This window comes from Columba livia, chromosome 13 (assembly GCF_036013475.1).
Source record: "Columba livia isolate bColLiv1 breed racing homer chromosome 13, bColLiv1.pat.W.v2, whole genome shotgun sequence".
NCBI lineage: Eukaryota > Metazoa > Chordata > Aves > Columbiformes > Columbidae > Columba > Columba livia.
In genome coordinates this window covers 16,343,566-16,357,890 of record NC_088614.1, presented here as the reverse complement: position 1 = coordinate 16,357,890, position 14,325 = coordinate 16,343,566, and the positions used below count along the sequence as shown (strand labels likewise).

The 14,325-nt window shown below is 42.6% G+C and overlaps 1 protein-coding gene across 4 annotated transcripts in view; it reads left to right on the top strand.

Moving 5' to 3' along the window:
• Positions 1–2,186: 2,186 nt before the first annotated feature.
• LOC102084381 (transcription initiation factor TFIID subunit 4) overlaps positions 2,187–14,325 on the top strand; it is a 135,044-nt gene continuing 122,905 nt past the window's right edge. For 2 of the 4 annotated variants that reach the window (XR_010465823.1, XR_010465822.1), the window contains exons 1-2: positions 2,187–3,379; positions 7,624–7,796. Coding sequence is in view for 2 of the 4 variants with exons in the window: in XM_065028441.1 (XP_064884513.1) it covers positions 2,233–3,379; positions 7,624–7,796 (1,320 nt within the window). In the remaining 2 variants the exon portion in view is untranslated. The remainder of the gene's footprint in view (positions 3,380–7,623; positions 7,797–14,325) is intronic. The other 2 variants (XM_065028441.1, XM_005514464.3) reach the window with 2 other exon arrangements.

Genomic DNA, 14,325 nt, shown 5'->3' with positions numbered 1-14,325 from the left:
AAATGTACTTTAAAACTGTAATTACAAGTATGTAATTTCTTACATTTTGAATCCTGTTGTATGTCATGACTTGCTGCTTTCTCTTTCTGGTGGGAAGATTACTTTTTATCTCCTAAAGTTACAAACCAGTAAATTTTTCCTCCCTGGGGGGTTTTATGGAGACACTCAGTTTAATGCCATAGTGTTAGAAAAATGTATCCTAAAACTTTTTTCATAGTCAGGACTAGTTGCAGAATATGTCTTTCCATTCTCTTGTTAAACTGTGTATGTAAATCAAGTCCAGGATCAGGGCAAATAAGGGAAGGAAACATGGAATCTTCTCTGATAATAAAATGTGGGACTCTTAATAAATCAATATTGGATAGACTCTGATATTTTCCAACCCAAATGAATATTCTTTACTTTTGTGCAATACAAAATTGAGTAATAGCCTGTTTTAATTAAGTTTCCAGGTAGAAACATTTGTTAAAAGTCCAAATGTAATTCAGCTCTAGCACTCTATAAAAGCAGTACTCATTTGCTATGCAAGTTTTTGATGTCTAGACCTCCTGCATACACTTAATACTGTTTTTCATAAGCATTGCTGTGCTTTCACATTCATCTAGTGCACAGCCTCCCCTTTATACATCCTAACCATGTGTTTGGTCCTTCAGTACTTTTACTGGCTGCTTTATTTAAGAAATATGCACTCGTTTTATTTCAGGAGACACCTTAATTAAAATGGTGCAACCTAATTTTAATGCATTTTAAAAGTGGTTTATTTTGATTCATCATAAACCTGCTCCTAAAGGTATAAACAGACAATTAGGAAAAAATACCTTGAATAAAAATGTAACCTACATTGAGAGAAAACGGATGGTAACAAACCAGTTATTAGCAATTTAGTCTTGTGACTTAAGCAAGTCATACAAGGTATGACTTAACAGATTGAGTCTGGGAATAGGAGAAAAGTTGTGTGCACTGTGAGCCCTTCACTTGTTTCCACCTGTGTGTTGTGCAATTGCGGGTGGATTATTCACAGGTGCAGCTTTTTCAGTTTTGTGGAAAACCCTGAAAATCACAACATGAAGAATGAGTCACCATTTCAGGCCACAGAGCAGCAGCTCAGATACATCCCAGTTCGCAGACATCCACGCTGCCGCAGGCCAGCACACATGATGGAACCCAAAGTGCCTTCTGCTGACAGCTTCACAAATCCGCGATGGTTACCTCTTGTGTGCCAGAACAGTATCAATGAACTGTGGGCACTGGTGATTCACAGGAGCAAAGTTATTTATACCAAAGGTTGCATCAATGAAACTGCCCTGTCATTAGTCAAAAAAGTGATGGGTTAGGACCACTGTCTTTCTCTTAAATGGCATTTCTCAATGTATGAGGCAAGCACTCATGGGAAAACAGCATGCAGGAGTGCAATGGCAGAAGTGTTAGTAACAAAAAAAACTAGCTCAAATTTCCTGTGGGGATGCAGAAGGCACACAGTATGCCAGCAGCTGCTGTGATGACACCACGAATCTTATTTTTGGTTTACAAGTGGCAGTGTCCACATGCTGCAACCGTTCTCGTCCAGGTAAAACAGCAGCTTTGGACATGAATGCCTAAAGCAGACACAGCAGTGCAAATGCAAGTGCAAGCACTCTGCGTGCAGCTTAGGATTTTCAACGGTGTCAACAGCACTGGAAGTCACCTCCTTCTGACGGAGTTGGTGTGTAAGGCAGCTGGGTGCTCCGTAACCGTGCAAAAATGGTACGGAGGGAAGGCGAAGAGCACAGCTGCAGCAGCTTCGCTACCGAAACACAACATGACCACAACAGCTGAGTTCCCACCGTGCCAGCTCGCAGCCGTCTGTCCCAGGCCCGCAGGCCTTCTCCGCGCCTCAGCCTGCCTGCCAGGAGCCAACGGCAGGGTCACACACCCCCTGCACCGCCAAGGCACCTGCCTGGACACGCTGTCGCCTCTCGGCTTCCCGAGGCGGCCGGGGAGCCGCCTGCCGCCCTCCACATAACCGTCCCTCGCCCAGCGCGGTCTGGCTGCCGGGCCGTTCCCGGACCTCTGGGTCTGAGCAGGCCGCGGAGAGCGCGAACGGGCCGGGGCGGCCCGACCGCCGGCCGCCGCGCTCTGCTCTGCCCCGCCCCCTGGCGGGGAGGAGGAAGCCGGCCCCTCCCAGAATGCCTCGCGCGCGCCAGAGGCCGGCGCGCCTGCGCGCTGCGCGGCCGGCTCCCAGCTCAGCGCAAGATGGCGGCGGGCGCCTCGGACCCCCTGGAAGAGATGCTGCTCTTCTCCGAGGAGGTGGACGAGAAGGCGGTCAGCGACCTGGTGGGCTCCTTGGAATCGCAGCTGGCCGGCGGCCGGGGCTCCGCCGAGGCGCCCCAGCCCAGGACCTCCGCCCCGTCCCAGCAGCAGCAGCCGCAGCAGCAGCAGCACCAGGGGAGCCTAGCGGGGGGCAGCAGCCCGGTCCGGCAGCAGCAAGGGCATCCCGCGCCCCCTCCTGCGCCCGGGGTAGAGGAGGCGGCGGGGTGCCCCGGAGCCGCGGAGAGCCGAGCCCCTGCCCAGGGGCCGCTCCCGTCCCCGTCCCCCCCGGCGGCAGCAGCGGCGGCAGCGGCGGCGGCAGGGAGGGGAGTGAGTGTAAACAGTAGTAGTGTGCAGCAATCACATGGACCGGCTCTCCTCAGCAGCGGCGGCAGCAGCCCCGCCGCCCCTGCCCCGCCGCAGCCCGCTGCCCCCCCGCCCGCCGGCGCCCCTGCCCAGCCTGTCAACAACCATGTGGCTGCCGGCGCCGCTGTCCGGGACGCGGGGAGCCCCAGCCCCGGCGGCAGCCCGCCCGCCGCTGACAGCGCACCGCCGCAGCGCGCCGAGGCCGCGGCGGGGAACGAGACCCCCGCGGGGGGCACCGGGCCGGCGGGAGCGGCGGAGGGCGCCGCCGCCGCCACGACCGCGCCGCTCCCCGGCGAGGCGGCGCCCAACGGGGAGGGCGCCGGGGGCCGGCCAGCGGCAGCCCCACCAGTCAGCAGCCACGGCAGAGCCGACGCCGCCACAGCACAGACCAAGCCCGCGCCCGGCCCGCTCCCCGCAGTAAACGCACTCAGTAACTCCGCCAGCCCCGCGCCCAACGCGGCCGCCCCGCCGGGACAGGGTTCGGTCGCCAACTGCGCCCCGGCGGCCCCCGGAGCCGCGCCCAAGACGGCGGTCACCGCCGCGGGCGTCGCCAAGGCGGGCGCTGCCCTCCCCGTCGCCCCCGCCGCCCCCCAGGCCCTGTCGCCCAGGCCGGCGATGGGCGCTGCCCCCCGGATCGTGGCCCCCCAGCTGATCGTGAGGCCGCCGCAGCAGCCCGCCATCCAGCAGACCACCATCCAGCTGCCCCCCGGCTTCACCATCCCGCCCGGTAAGTGCGAACACGACGGCCACAGGCTCGCCGCCCCTTCTAACCTCTGCTTTTTGGCTGAGGGATTGTTGTTTTTTCCCAAAGTTGTCGTCTTCCCGCTGCTCGACGTGCTGGAGACAAAAGCAGAGCCACCTGTGAGGGCGGCTTCTGACAAACCGGCTGCCGGTAATGAGGATGTAATTGGTGCGGGACGGGCGGTTGCTAATGCAAACTAATTATGACTGTTGGTTGATGAGTTACTTGTTTTATCTTAGGGATAGAGCGGCAGTCAAGGTAAGGTGTGCGCGGTGGTGTAGTGAGCAGTTGAGCGTGAGATAAAAAGTTGGGCTGTTGGAATGTTTTTACATCTGTTTTGAAGGACTCTGTTTTCTGCTTTACTCTTAATAGTCTTTAGAAGTTTTCCTTCAAGGGTGTCTCAGGCTGTGAGGTGGCAAAGCAGCAGGCTAATTTGTGTAATTTAAGCTGTTTCGTGTTGGTCAGTGTGAAGGTGTCATTCTCTGCTGCATCTCTGTAGTCTTTACATCGCCAGATTTTACTTCTGACTCTGAAGCAACTGTTGCATCCTATCTGTTTTCCTTTTAGTTTCTTATCTTTCATTACTAAAAAGTTCAGCAAGGTTGTTAACTAACCAAAACAGCCTCCCTTCATCCTAGTGACACCTCCTCTAATTGTATACTGTTTCGTCTAGTATTTTGGAGGGACTTCTTAACGGATTTTCACGTTGAAAAAAGTTGGTCACTTTGTGCCTTCTTAATTTAGGAGCTGATATACCATTTGGACTGTTTTTTTTTTTTTTTTTCTATTAATAGCATGATAATATGTGGAGATATTTGTGAACTCTGAAATATCTTATTTCTTCCACCATGCTGCTTAAAATAGTTGATATTTATTAGCTAGGTGAAGCAAATATGTGATGGTGTAGAAGCTTGTTTCTAAGTGGGCTTCTAGTAGTTGTGTCTTTGGCTGTAGTTTATGAAACTCCTGCTCCAAATTCTCATGCTCTGACTGGATAAGGTTCTGTGGTTTCATGAGGACCTAAGTTAAAACAGTTAAGAGATTACTATTCGGATTGTATTAGTGCCTTTAGCCTTGATTTTCTGATATTAATCTGTTTGATAATGAATATACACATATGTTAATATGTATCATAACTTTGCATGCAGTTTCTGAAGTTTATTGTGTCAATACTTAATTTTCAAGTGGAAGAGGAAGACAGCCCTTGAAAGCAACCTGGTCCAAGGTTTAGAAAATGTTATGGAAATAATACTGTGGAAAGTTAGGATTTTATTACAAGATAGTTTGAAATCCATTAAATTTGCATAAACATGAAGATAGTATGTTCTAAGGTCAAAGGTATTCAGCAAACACTTTTTTTTGAGTTTTTACTCTCTAAATTAGTGAAGATTTGAAACTCCTGTATCATAAACTTCTGTCTAAAGCAAAAAGTTTTAATCAGTTTCTGGTAGTATGTTATTTTAGCATATAATACTCCTGAGTTGTATACTTCGTCTTTACATGGCTGACAGTAAGGAAAAACAAATCTCATAATTTAACTAGATGCTAATTTGTACATATTGGTCAGTAAAATAAATCTAAACTTCTCCAAATTGAATTAAAACATAACATTAATACGCGAACATTTTTGCATTTATAGTGGTAATTATGTCTGCAACATTTATTGAAATTGTGTGGTGTGTGTTGTAATTTATTTTTCCTTTTTTTTTTTTTAATTTGGAATTTAGAAAATTGGAAGATAAGTTAACAACACACCTGTGAATCAGTGTAATGCAAATAGAGCATGTATTTTTTAGTGCATGCTAGGCATTGTGCTATGAGGATTTTTATATAAGGTTCGCAATCAGAGAAGTGATAGTTGTTTGGTCAGTTGTTAATGTACTAATTTTTGTGTGTCCAGATGGTTCAGAAGTGGCATATATCGGCTACAACATCTGCTTACAGAATTTTCTGCCAATATAAACCCTGAGGTTTGGTGCTTGAAGGGCTGGTGAACCTGAATTGCAATATTTTACAGGGTTTATTTATTTATTTCAACTCTTAAAAATAACTCTCCGGGTTTTGTAAGAGGCTTTTAGATGTGATCCTTGTTACAGCTCTCTTGCCTTTTTGCCTTAAAGCTCAATTTCCACAAATATTTAGATTGTAGTGGCAGAAATGTGCCTTTTCTTTGTGTTTTGGGCGGTGGCAGTTGGCTGGGAGCACCTAAGGCTCCGTGAGTGAGGGCTTTTTACTGGTGCTGCTGTTCGCTCACGTGTTCATCCCCGGTCTGGGATTTGTATTGGTCTGTCAGACATGGATAGACTGACTTTCTTGTATAAAGTACTTTTGAAATCTGTTACTTGCTTGATATAATACTGTTCAGGTTTCTTGATCCTCATGATACGCTGCAAACCCTGTCCATTTGCTGAGGTGTTCTGGCTTTTTTTTTGGGTGTGGGAGCTGGTATCAAGAAGTGGATGTAAGCTTTTACCATGTTTCTTTTCCCTTGCAAAGTTAAAAGATATATGTGAAGCAATTTGCACATAGAGATAAGTTGTAGAAAGAACATCTACTGACTTTATAAACAGAGTAAAAGTTGACTTCCTAGATCCTTATGTTTTGGTTCTCCAGTAGTTACAGGCAAGATGTTTTTCTGTTTGTAGAGCCATCATGCCCTACGTTGTATCCTACCTAGGTTAAATTATTAAAATGTACTCTGGAACTAACTTAGAAATTCTTTTAAAATAATCTGTCTGGGGAACTGCTGCTTAATTCTGAGAGAACTAGAGGAAGCACATCACATGCTTGGCAGTGATCTTGAATAAGTGTGATGCTCCAGATGATTCAGGGACCAACTTAACTGTTGTCTCCCCTTTTCTCTCCTGCTGACTTGGGAAAACTTTGGCCGGTTACACTTAGGGTAAAACATGATGGCACTGGCCGTGTTGTGTAGAAGGTCTCTATTTGCGAAATATGTTACTAGCAAATAATCTGTAAGTGTTATAATTTACTTACAGAAGGTCTTAGAAAACATTTGTGAGGTAGTCTGTTGATTTGAAAACAATTCCTGTGATGTTTTCCTAAAATATCTTGTATAATTTTGTGCTGAGGAGTAGTTGGGTTGGTTCTTGCAGACTCCCACAATGTCAGGGATTGGAAGGGACCTGGAAAGCTCACCCAGTGCAATCCCCCCATGGAGCAGGAACACCCAGATGAGGTTACACAGGAAGGTGTCCAGGCGGGTTGGAATGTCTGCAGAGGAGGAGACTCCACAACCCCCCTGGGCAGCCTGGGCCAGGCTCTGCCACCCTCACTGAGAAGAAGTTTCTTCTCAAATTTAAGTGGAACCTCCTGTGTTCCAGTTTGTACCCATTACCCCTTGTCCTATCATTGGTCGTCACCGAGAAGAGCCTGGCTCCATCCTCCTGACACTCACCCTTTAGATATCTGTAAACATTAATGAGGTCACCCCTCAGTCTCCTCTTGTCCAGCTCCAGAGCCCCAGCTCCCTCAGCCTTTCCTCACACGGGAGATGCTCCACTCCCTTCAGCATCTTTGTTGCCCTGCGCTGGACTCTCTCCAGCAGTTCCCTGTCCTGCTGGAACTGAGGGGCCACAACTGGACACAATATTCCAGATGTGATCTCACCAGGGCAGAGCAGAGGGGCAGGAGAACCTGGGTATGACAATATTTTTTTTTTCTTGATATCCAAACCACTGATATGATGATGGTGGGTGTCAAATCCATGTGTTAATGCTCAACAATAAACTTAATCTCATATTTTGTATACTCAGAAATGTCTGGCCTAATGTTTGCATGTACACATTCCCTAAAGCTGTTGTTTTGGTAAAGCTCGTATGTCATTGTCCCTGGTATGTTCATAGTGAATTCTGTTCTCAGCTACTGGATTGTCATTACAGTTTATTTGTAATGGATATTTCTTTCTAATTTCATTCTGCTGACCCTGGCTGGGCTGCTGAGAGTCACTGTGTGCCTATACACTCGAGTGACCACTTTTTTCACCACTGTTATTCATAAAGTACAGCTATACCCAATTCAGTTTGGAATTCAAATGAGTTTTTGTCTGCTAGTAGGGGCTCCATTTCTTTTTTGAAAGAAAATCTCATGTTACACCAGAAGTATAAAGAAAAATGTACAGTGCTATACATGAATTTTATTCTATATTTTGTAGTTCTGTAAATATTATTTTTTATTGTATATAGTTATTGTTACTTTGTTCTCCTTAGGTATGGTCTTGGTGCGCACGGATGCTGGACAGCTTGTGATGGTGCCTCAGCAGGCTCTGGCGCAGGCTCAAATGCAGGCTCAAGTACAAACACAGGGACAAGGTCCTACCAGCATCTCACCCAGACTGTCAGTGCCCACAACTGGCCCCGTTTTTCGATTATCAACAACTCAGGTATGTCTGGCTTGATTTCGCTTTTCTTCAATCTTTAATGCATTATGTTTTCCTCTCTCTTATACAATATTAGCTCATATGTTTTTGCAAATGTGCTTTCCTCCCATTTTTTTGTTGGGAACACTGGAAATCCTTATTCAAATTTTTATTTTCTGAGGCCTAGGGTTTGGGGTTTTTTTTTTTGTCTTTCCAAAAAGATCTACTTTATATGTCGGGTCTCTCAGGACCTTGTTCAGACTGTGAGATCATTGGAGGCTACAAGACTGAGTCTTAGCCAGGACTTAGTTTAGACTGTGTGCCACTGTTTCAGCAAGCACCGCTTGTTCCTCCGAATCAACAGCACTGTGATATCCAAGCGTGCCGAATAGATGCACAGGATAGATAATTTCACTAGAAATTAGAGAATAAAAATCCAAGAACATTCAGTACAATAATTTGCAATAATTAACTTTTCTAATATATTTTATTTAAAAGAAAGTTTTGATTCCTTTGATTCACCTCTGGGTGTGATCTGTCTACACTTAAAGTTTCAATTGTGTTATGACTACATTACCTTTTTTTATATAGATTGATAGGAGAATGTGCTTTCCTCCCCCAAAGTCTTCAGTGGAGTGTGTTTATTTCAGCTCACAACTGATGTATTTCCAAGGGTGAAGATGTATTGTTTATTGAATTACTTGGTGGGCTACACTGGTTTAGAATTTTGTAGGGAGGCTGTTTAGCTTTGGGCTGTTTGGGGCTAGAGCTGAACTATTTTGCTAAAATGTAGAGGCAAACATTTTTGGATGTTAGTTCAGGGCAGCTGTGCCATAACAAGAATAGACAGAGTTTAAGGTAGTTTTCCATAAGGTCTTTGTTTGCATACCTGATAAGTAATTCTGAGTGGAAAGAGATTAAGAGGGTGTCTTTAATTTTTTAATTGATTCTCTTTTCAGAAGAGAAGGAAGGTGGGATAATATTGGAGACTTAAAAGTAAATTACTAACATGAGGCAATCTAAAACAGTGTAGCCAACTAGAATACAAGTTTTAGAAATGAGTGTCGCTAGGAAGATTGTAGCTCAATGGAACTTATCTCAGGAAATACATACGTAAAAGCCTGGAAACACTTGAGGAACTTTATGCCCTCAGAGAAGAGATAAGTGCAGTATTGGATGGGATTTGTAAAAGAACTCTTCACAGAAAAAGCAGCTGTTCAGTGTTTAAATGTGTGATATCTGGAAGATGAAGATGACTTGCAGAAGCCTTCAAAGATAAATGTATTTCAGGAAAAATAAACGTAGATGTAAGCCTGTGTTTATGTTGAGATTTTTCGACCGGTTTTTTGACAACAACAGATCTAGACAAGTATTTCTTTTCAGTTTGCATGTCTGTGTATGGTTATTTGGGTCTTTCTTTGTAAATAGGTACAATCAGTTCTTTAGTAGTGACTACAAGGGACTGTATGGCACACATTCTATCAGTGGATCCTGAGACAATTTCATAGCCTAAATGTAAACCAGAAATTGTGGGGTGGAACTGAACCAAGAACATGATCTCAGTCTGTTACAATGGGTTTGTTTTAGCTGTTTCTGTTTCATACTGTTAATTTTCTTGTAACTGTAACTGCTGTGGCCAGCATACAGAATTAAAATTCAGAGTGGAAACATTCATAACAAATTAAATATTAACGAATTGTTTGTAGTCTGAAAACGTTTGAAGAATACATTTTTATTGTACATAAAATCTTAGGAAGCATACAAAAATGTAGACCATCTGCTTGGCTGTGTGTGTGTGTGTGCGTTCAGGCTTTATTAGAAGACCGGAGTTTGGATCCCAAAGTCAATCTTAAGGTGTGTGCACAGCAAATCTTGGGAGTTGATCCTGTTGACCTCAGGCAGGTGTTCTCTAGTTAAATTAAGCAGTTAAGGTTGCAGAAGGGGTATCATCTGACTTGCAGGATTTATATTAAAATATACTTGTGAGGATCACAGTATCACAGTGTATTTGGGATTGGAAGGGCCCTGGAAAGCTCATCCAGTGCAATCCCCCCATGGAGCAGGAACACCCAGATGAGGTTACACAGGAAGGTGTCCAGGCGGGTTGGAATGTCTGCAGAGAAGGAGACTCCACAACCCCCCTGGGCAGCCTGGGCCAGGCTCTGCCACCCTCACTGGGAAGAAGTTTCTTCTCAAATTTAAGTGGAACCTCTTGTGTCAGTGTCAAGTGCCACAAGTTACCCAGCTAAGTGATTGTTTTTAGTGTTATAGCTAATTTGTATATACTTTAAATAATTACTGTGTTAAGAAAGTGTGTTCTGAGCTATGTAGTTAGATGTAAACCGCAGGTTATTAAATAATGTGCCAAAGAAATTGCAAAAGCTGGCAGTGACTTTTGGCAACTCGTTAAGATGTGTGTTCAGAGTGATAACTGGAGAATACAAGATGAATTGTCAATTAACTTTAAAAACTTCCAAAAAAGATCTTCTGAAAAATTACCAAAGTGTTCATCTAAATTGGAAAGCTTTTTGAAATGCTTTAAATGTTCTTAGGTGAGACTGACTTGATCACTACACACAGAGCTGTGCAGATTCTAAACTGCTGCTGCAGACCAGAAGCGTAACAAGATTTTCTTCCCATATTCCAGGACCATCACTTGGTAGATCTTCTCCCAGTTATTTGTGAGGAAAACAAATCAGGTTTCCCGTGAAAATTCTGGCTTCTGTAGGTGGGTTTAGATCCAGGGCAGCGTGTGAGGAGGGAGCCACCTTTCCCTGGAACGGTGGAAGCCGCTGAGGCAGAGAAAACACAGTCTGTTTTCCCTTAGCATTCAGTACAGGGGCGTAGGATAGTGCTTTCCTTGAAGACGGTGGCCTCATTGTTACCTGTTGCTTTGCCGAATGTTCTGAAGTCACATACCTGTACAGAGTACCATTTACCACTGTAGGGAACTGCTAGAGCCATCCTTCCTCCCTTCCCAAGGTAAAAAAAGTGTATTTTGATAGCGGTGCCAAACACAAAAGTTCAAAAAGATTAAGATATATAACTTCCCCTTCATCCTACATTAATCTCTTCTGTCCATGTGCAGCGTATTACAGTGTTTGCATGATAAATGCACAAAGATAAAAGTTCAGCTAGGCAATCAAGGCACGCTGTTGGTATTGCACAGCAAACTTAAATCTGATGTTCCTAACATTTTTGAGTGCTCAGCTTTGCTATTTAAGTCAGTATTTGACTTCCATTGTTTGTAACTCCTTTGTCTTAATGGTTTTTATTGGAGCTTTTAGGAGTAGAGGATGTAAGAAATTATAGTATAGCCTTGGGGACAATTTTTCTTTAGATTCTTGGAAGAAGATAGGCAAATCCATTTTGAATGGAAGACTTGGGTTCTTTAATCTTTAGACATTGACTTATGTTCCTTTAAGTTGCTGCTGTGTAAAATATGGTTAAAATCTGGTTGTTTTCAGTTCCTCCTGGAATTCTGCAAAACTGGCTGATCGGGATATGCAAGTACCTTGCAGGAAGGATCTCGGTTCTGATCAGTTTAATGCCAAACTGAAAGGCTCTGGAGTGCGGGAATGTGTCCCAAAAGGATGCGCAGCACAGTCAGGAGCAGGGAAATGGGCTGAGTCGGAAGAACCAGAATAGGAAAGGAGCAGAATAGTGCAGAGAAAGCAGTGACTGAGAGAAGTACCTGTAATAGGAAGATGTGCTAGATATGTTAATGGTCTTTTACATTTAAAGTCTTCCTGATTTCTCAAAGTAAAATATTCAAGAAAAGCATGAATAGGTGCAACTCTACCATAAAATAGTTTATGTCCGATTATGAGATTGTAGAGGACTGTAGTGGGGGGATATTAACTACAGCTAACTACACTTTCATTAGGGAAAAAATATTGCAAAATATTTAGGTATATAAAACCAAAACATTTTTCAGGTTGTGAATATAAATTTGTCTTCTTGGTGCAGCTACCAGAGGCTTCTTAAAGATGTTACCCCGTGTTTTACATGGAAGTCTCAGTCTTACGGAAGATTGTGTTAATCTCTTGGTGCGTTCAGAAGTGCAATTTTGTTGTACTGTGAATACATTTTGAGTGAGATCATGTTTGTTTGAAAAAAACAATTAATGAAATAAAACATTAGGATGTTTAAAGCAAACATTGGTTTGAGTTAACTCTGCATAATTTTAATTGAACATTTTTCTCTTCATTATTTCAATTTCCTTAGTTTTTTTTATTTAGATTAATTTTAGCTGAGTATTAAAAAGTGATTAATTTTGCCAAAATCTTAGTGAAGGTACAGGATTTTTAGGAAACAAGCTGTAATTTGATGAAACTTTGGTTGATCTTAGAAAAAAATTGCTCTGGATTCTTGTATTACAAGCAGGTCAAATAAGCACAGGTTTGCTTGTATTACTACATTCTTCAGAATATAGTAAATTATAAGTAAATATAAATTAAATTCAGAAGTCTTTTAAAACTGATTATTTAGATTACATTGAGTTTTTGCCTTCATGTCTTGTTTTGAAGCTTATACTTGTGAAATTATGAAAAATAGGTAGGTGCTGCCATCTAGTTTTTCTTTGAGTTTCTTTTGTTGATCTGCGTTTTTCATTTGTACAGTTTATGGCTTTTCATGCTTTTGGTGCAAATTTGCTGGTTTCTGTATCTTAATACCGAGTTGGGTTTACATTCGTAACTAAAATGCAAAAAATAAGTTACTTATTTTAAATTATTTTTAATTAAAATTCTCTTGTTAGTTACAACATTCAAGTACTGCTGTACACTGAGAAGATAAAGTGAGTGTCATAGAGGGAAGACCAGTGTTAGCCTGGACTATCTGTTATCAGAACTTACACATCAGGTGAAGAGCGTATGGTGGGATTTTCATGACACTGCTGCTGAAAATGGGTTTGGTCTCAGAGTTTACTGTTTTTATTTCAATTAGTGAATTGCATTGTACATTTTTAGTGATCAGAAAAGGTGAAGTTACATGTGGAGTTTGATGGTTTAGTCCAAATATTTAGGCACATAGGTGGGCTACTTAATGCATTCTTGTTTCATTGCATAAATAGTCCAATCAATATATTTTGATGTATTTAAAAAAAAAATGACAAGTCTTTTCTAGCTTTGTTTTTTCTTGCTTGCACATTTTTCTGACTTCTCTTCAGAATTTCTAGTTCATTAAATAAACATTACTGATTTGTTTTCTGTGTTTATTAAGTTTCACTTTACCATCCTTTTTTGAAATGAAAAAGTCCCTTGAGCTTGAGCAAAGTGCTGAATCACCTGGTTTGGAAGGGCTTTGCTTTTGCTGTGGAATGTATTTGGTTCAGACAACAACAGCTTGGGCTTTGCCATCACACGTGACATTGAGAGCAGTTCTAAACTTGGCTGCTGTTCCCCAAGCTGCTGTTCCTGCTAAAGTGGAGCCTTTTGAATCTGAGATGGTTCTGCTAATATGCAATGCCCGTGTTTTCAGCAGTGCTTGTATTTGTAGTCGTATTTTAGTTTTGGTAATTTTTTTCTTGTTTATTGATCTATCTTTGGTTTCTGTTTTTCTACACCCTTTCTGCTTTTCTGACAGCTGCTTATTTTAAGCTTTGCAGAGATTGTAGGCAAATTGATAAATCTTTGTTGCCCCGAATTGCATTACCACTATTATCAAATAAGCTATTCTGTACTGTTTCTTTTGTATAGACAGTTTTTGGGCTTCTTGTGCAATGTTCTGGAGAAGACATTTGTGTTAGCAGAACAGGTAGGTTGAAAAGCCAGAGAAAGTAAAAGGTGTGTGGTCTCAGCTACGCTTTAACCACAAAACCATTTTCCTTCCTTTTCTTCATGGTGAGTGAATCTTTTCTGTATAAGCAGATAAGAAGTTCCTACTACTTACAAATTCTACTGTTTACATTTTCATAGCGTTAACATATCTTTTAAAACTTATTAGAAAGCACTCAAACGTTAGTAAGGCTGTAAAATTAAACATGCAAAGATCAGGAAATGCTGTAAAAAAGGCTCCTGAGCAGTCTAATAGTGGCTCCCATGTGCACATGCATTATGCTGCGTGACTACATACTACTGTTATTTTTAATTTCTACGTGGTATAGGCTGGACAATCTTAATTAATGAAGAATTATGTAATATTTTTTTCCTCCACTGTTCAGTTGGTTGCTTCAGGCTTATTTGCTGCATATTATCTAAGCTCCCCTTCTGAAGTGAGAATTAATAACTGAACAGGTGTTTTTGTGAAGCTTATCCCTGTAACAACTTTCTCAACAATGCAGTTGAAGGGATTATTAGCCTCTTTTTATAAGTAATTTCAAGATACTGGTTAATTTTTTGTGTTCACGTTGACTTTCTTGTCTTCATTGGCAGCCATGACCACTCCTGATCATAAACCCCACATTTCAAGTTGTCCGCTCATAAGTATATGGCATAAGAATATTGATTACAATAGATTATCTATATTTGCATGCAGCACAAGCACTGAGCAATTGAGGCAGGGGTAGTATCTAATTGTAGGGCTAAAATTCAGGTGCTTTTTATCCACCAGG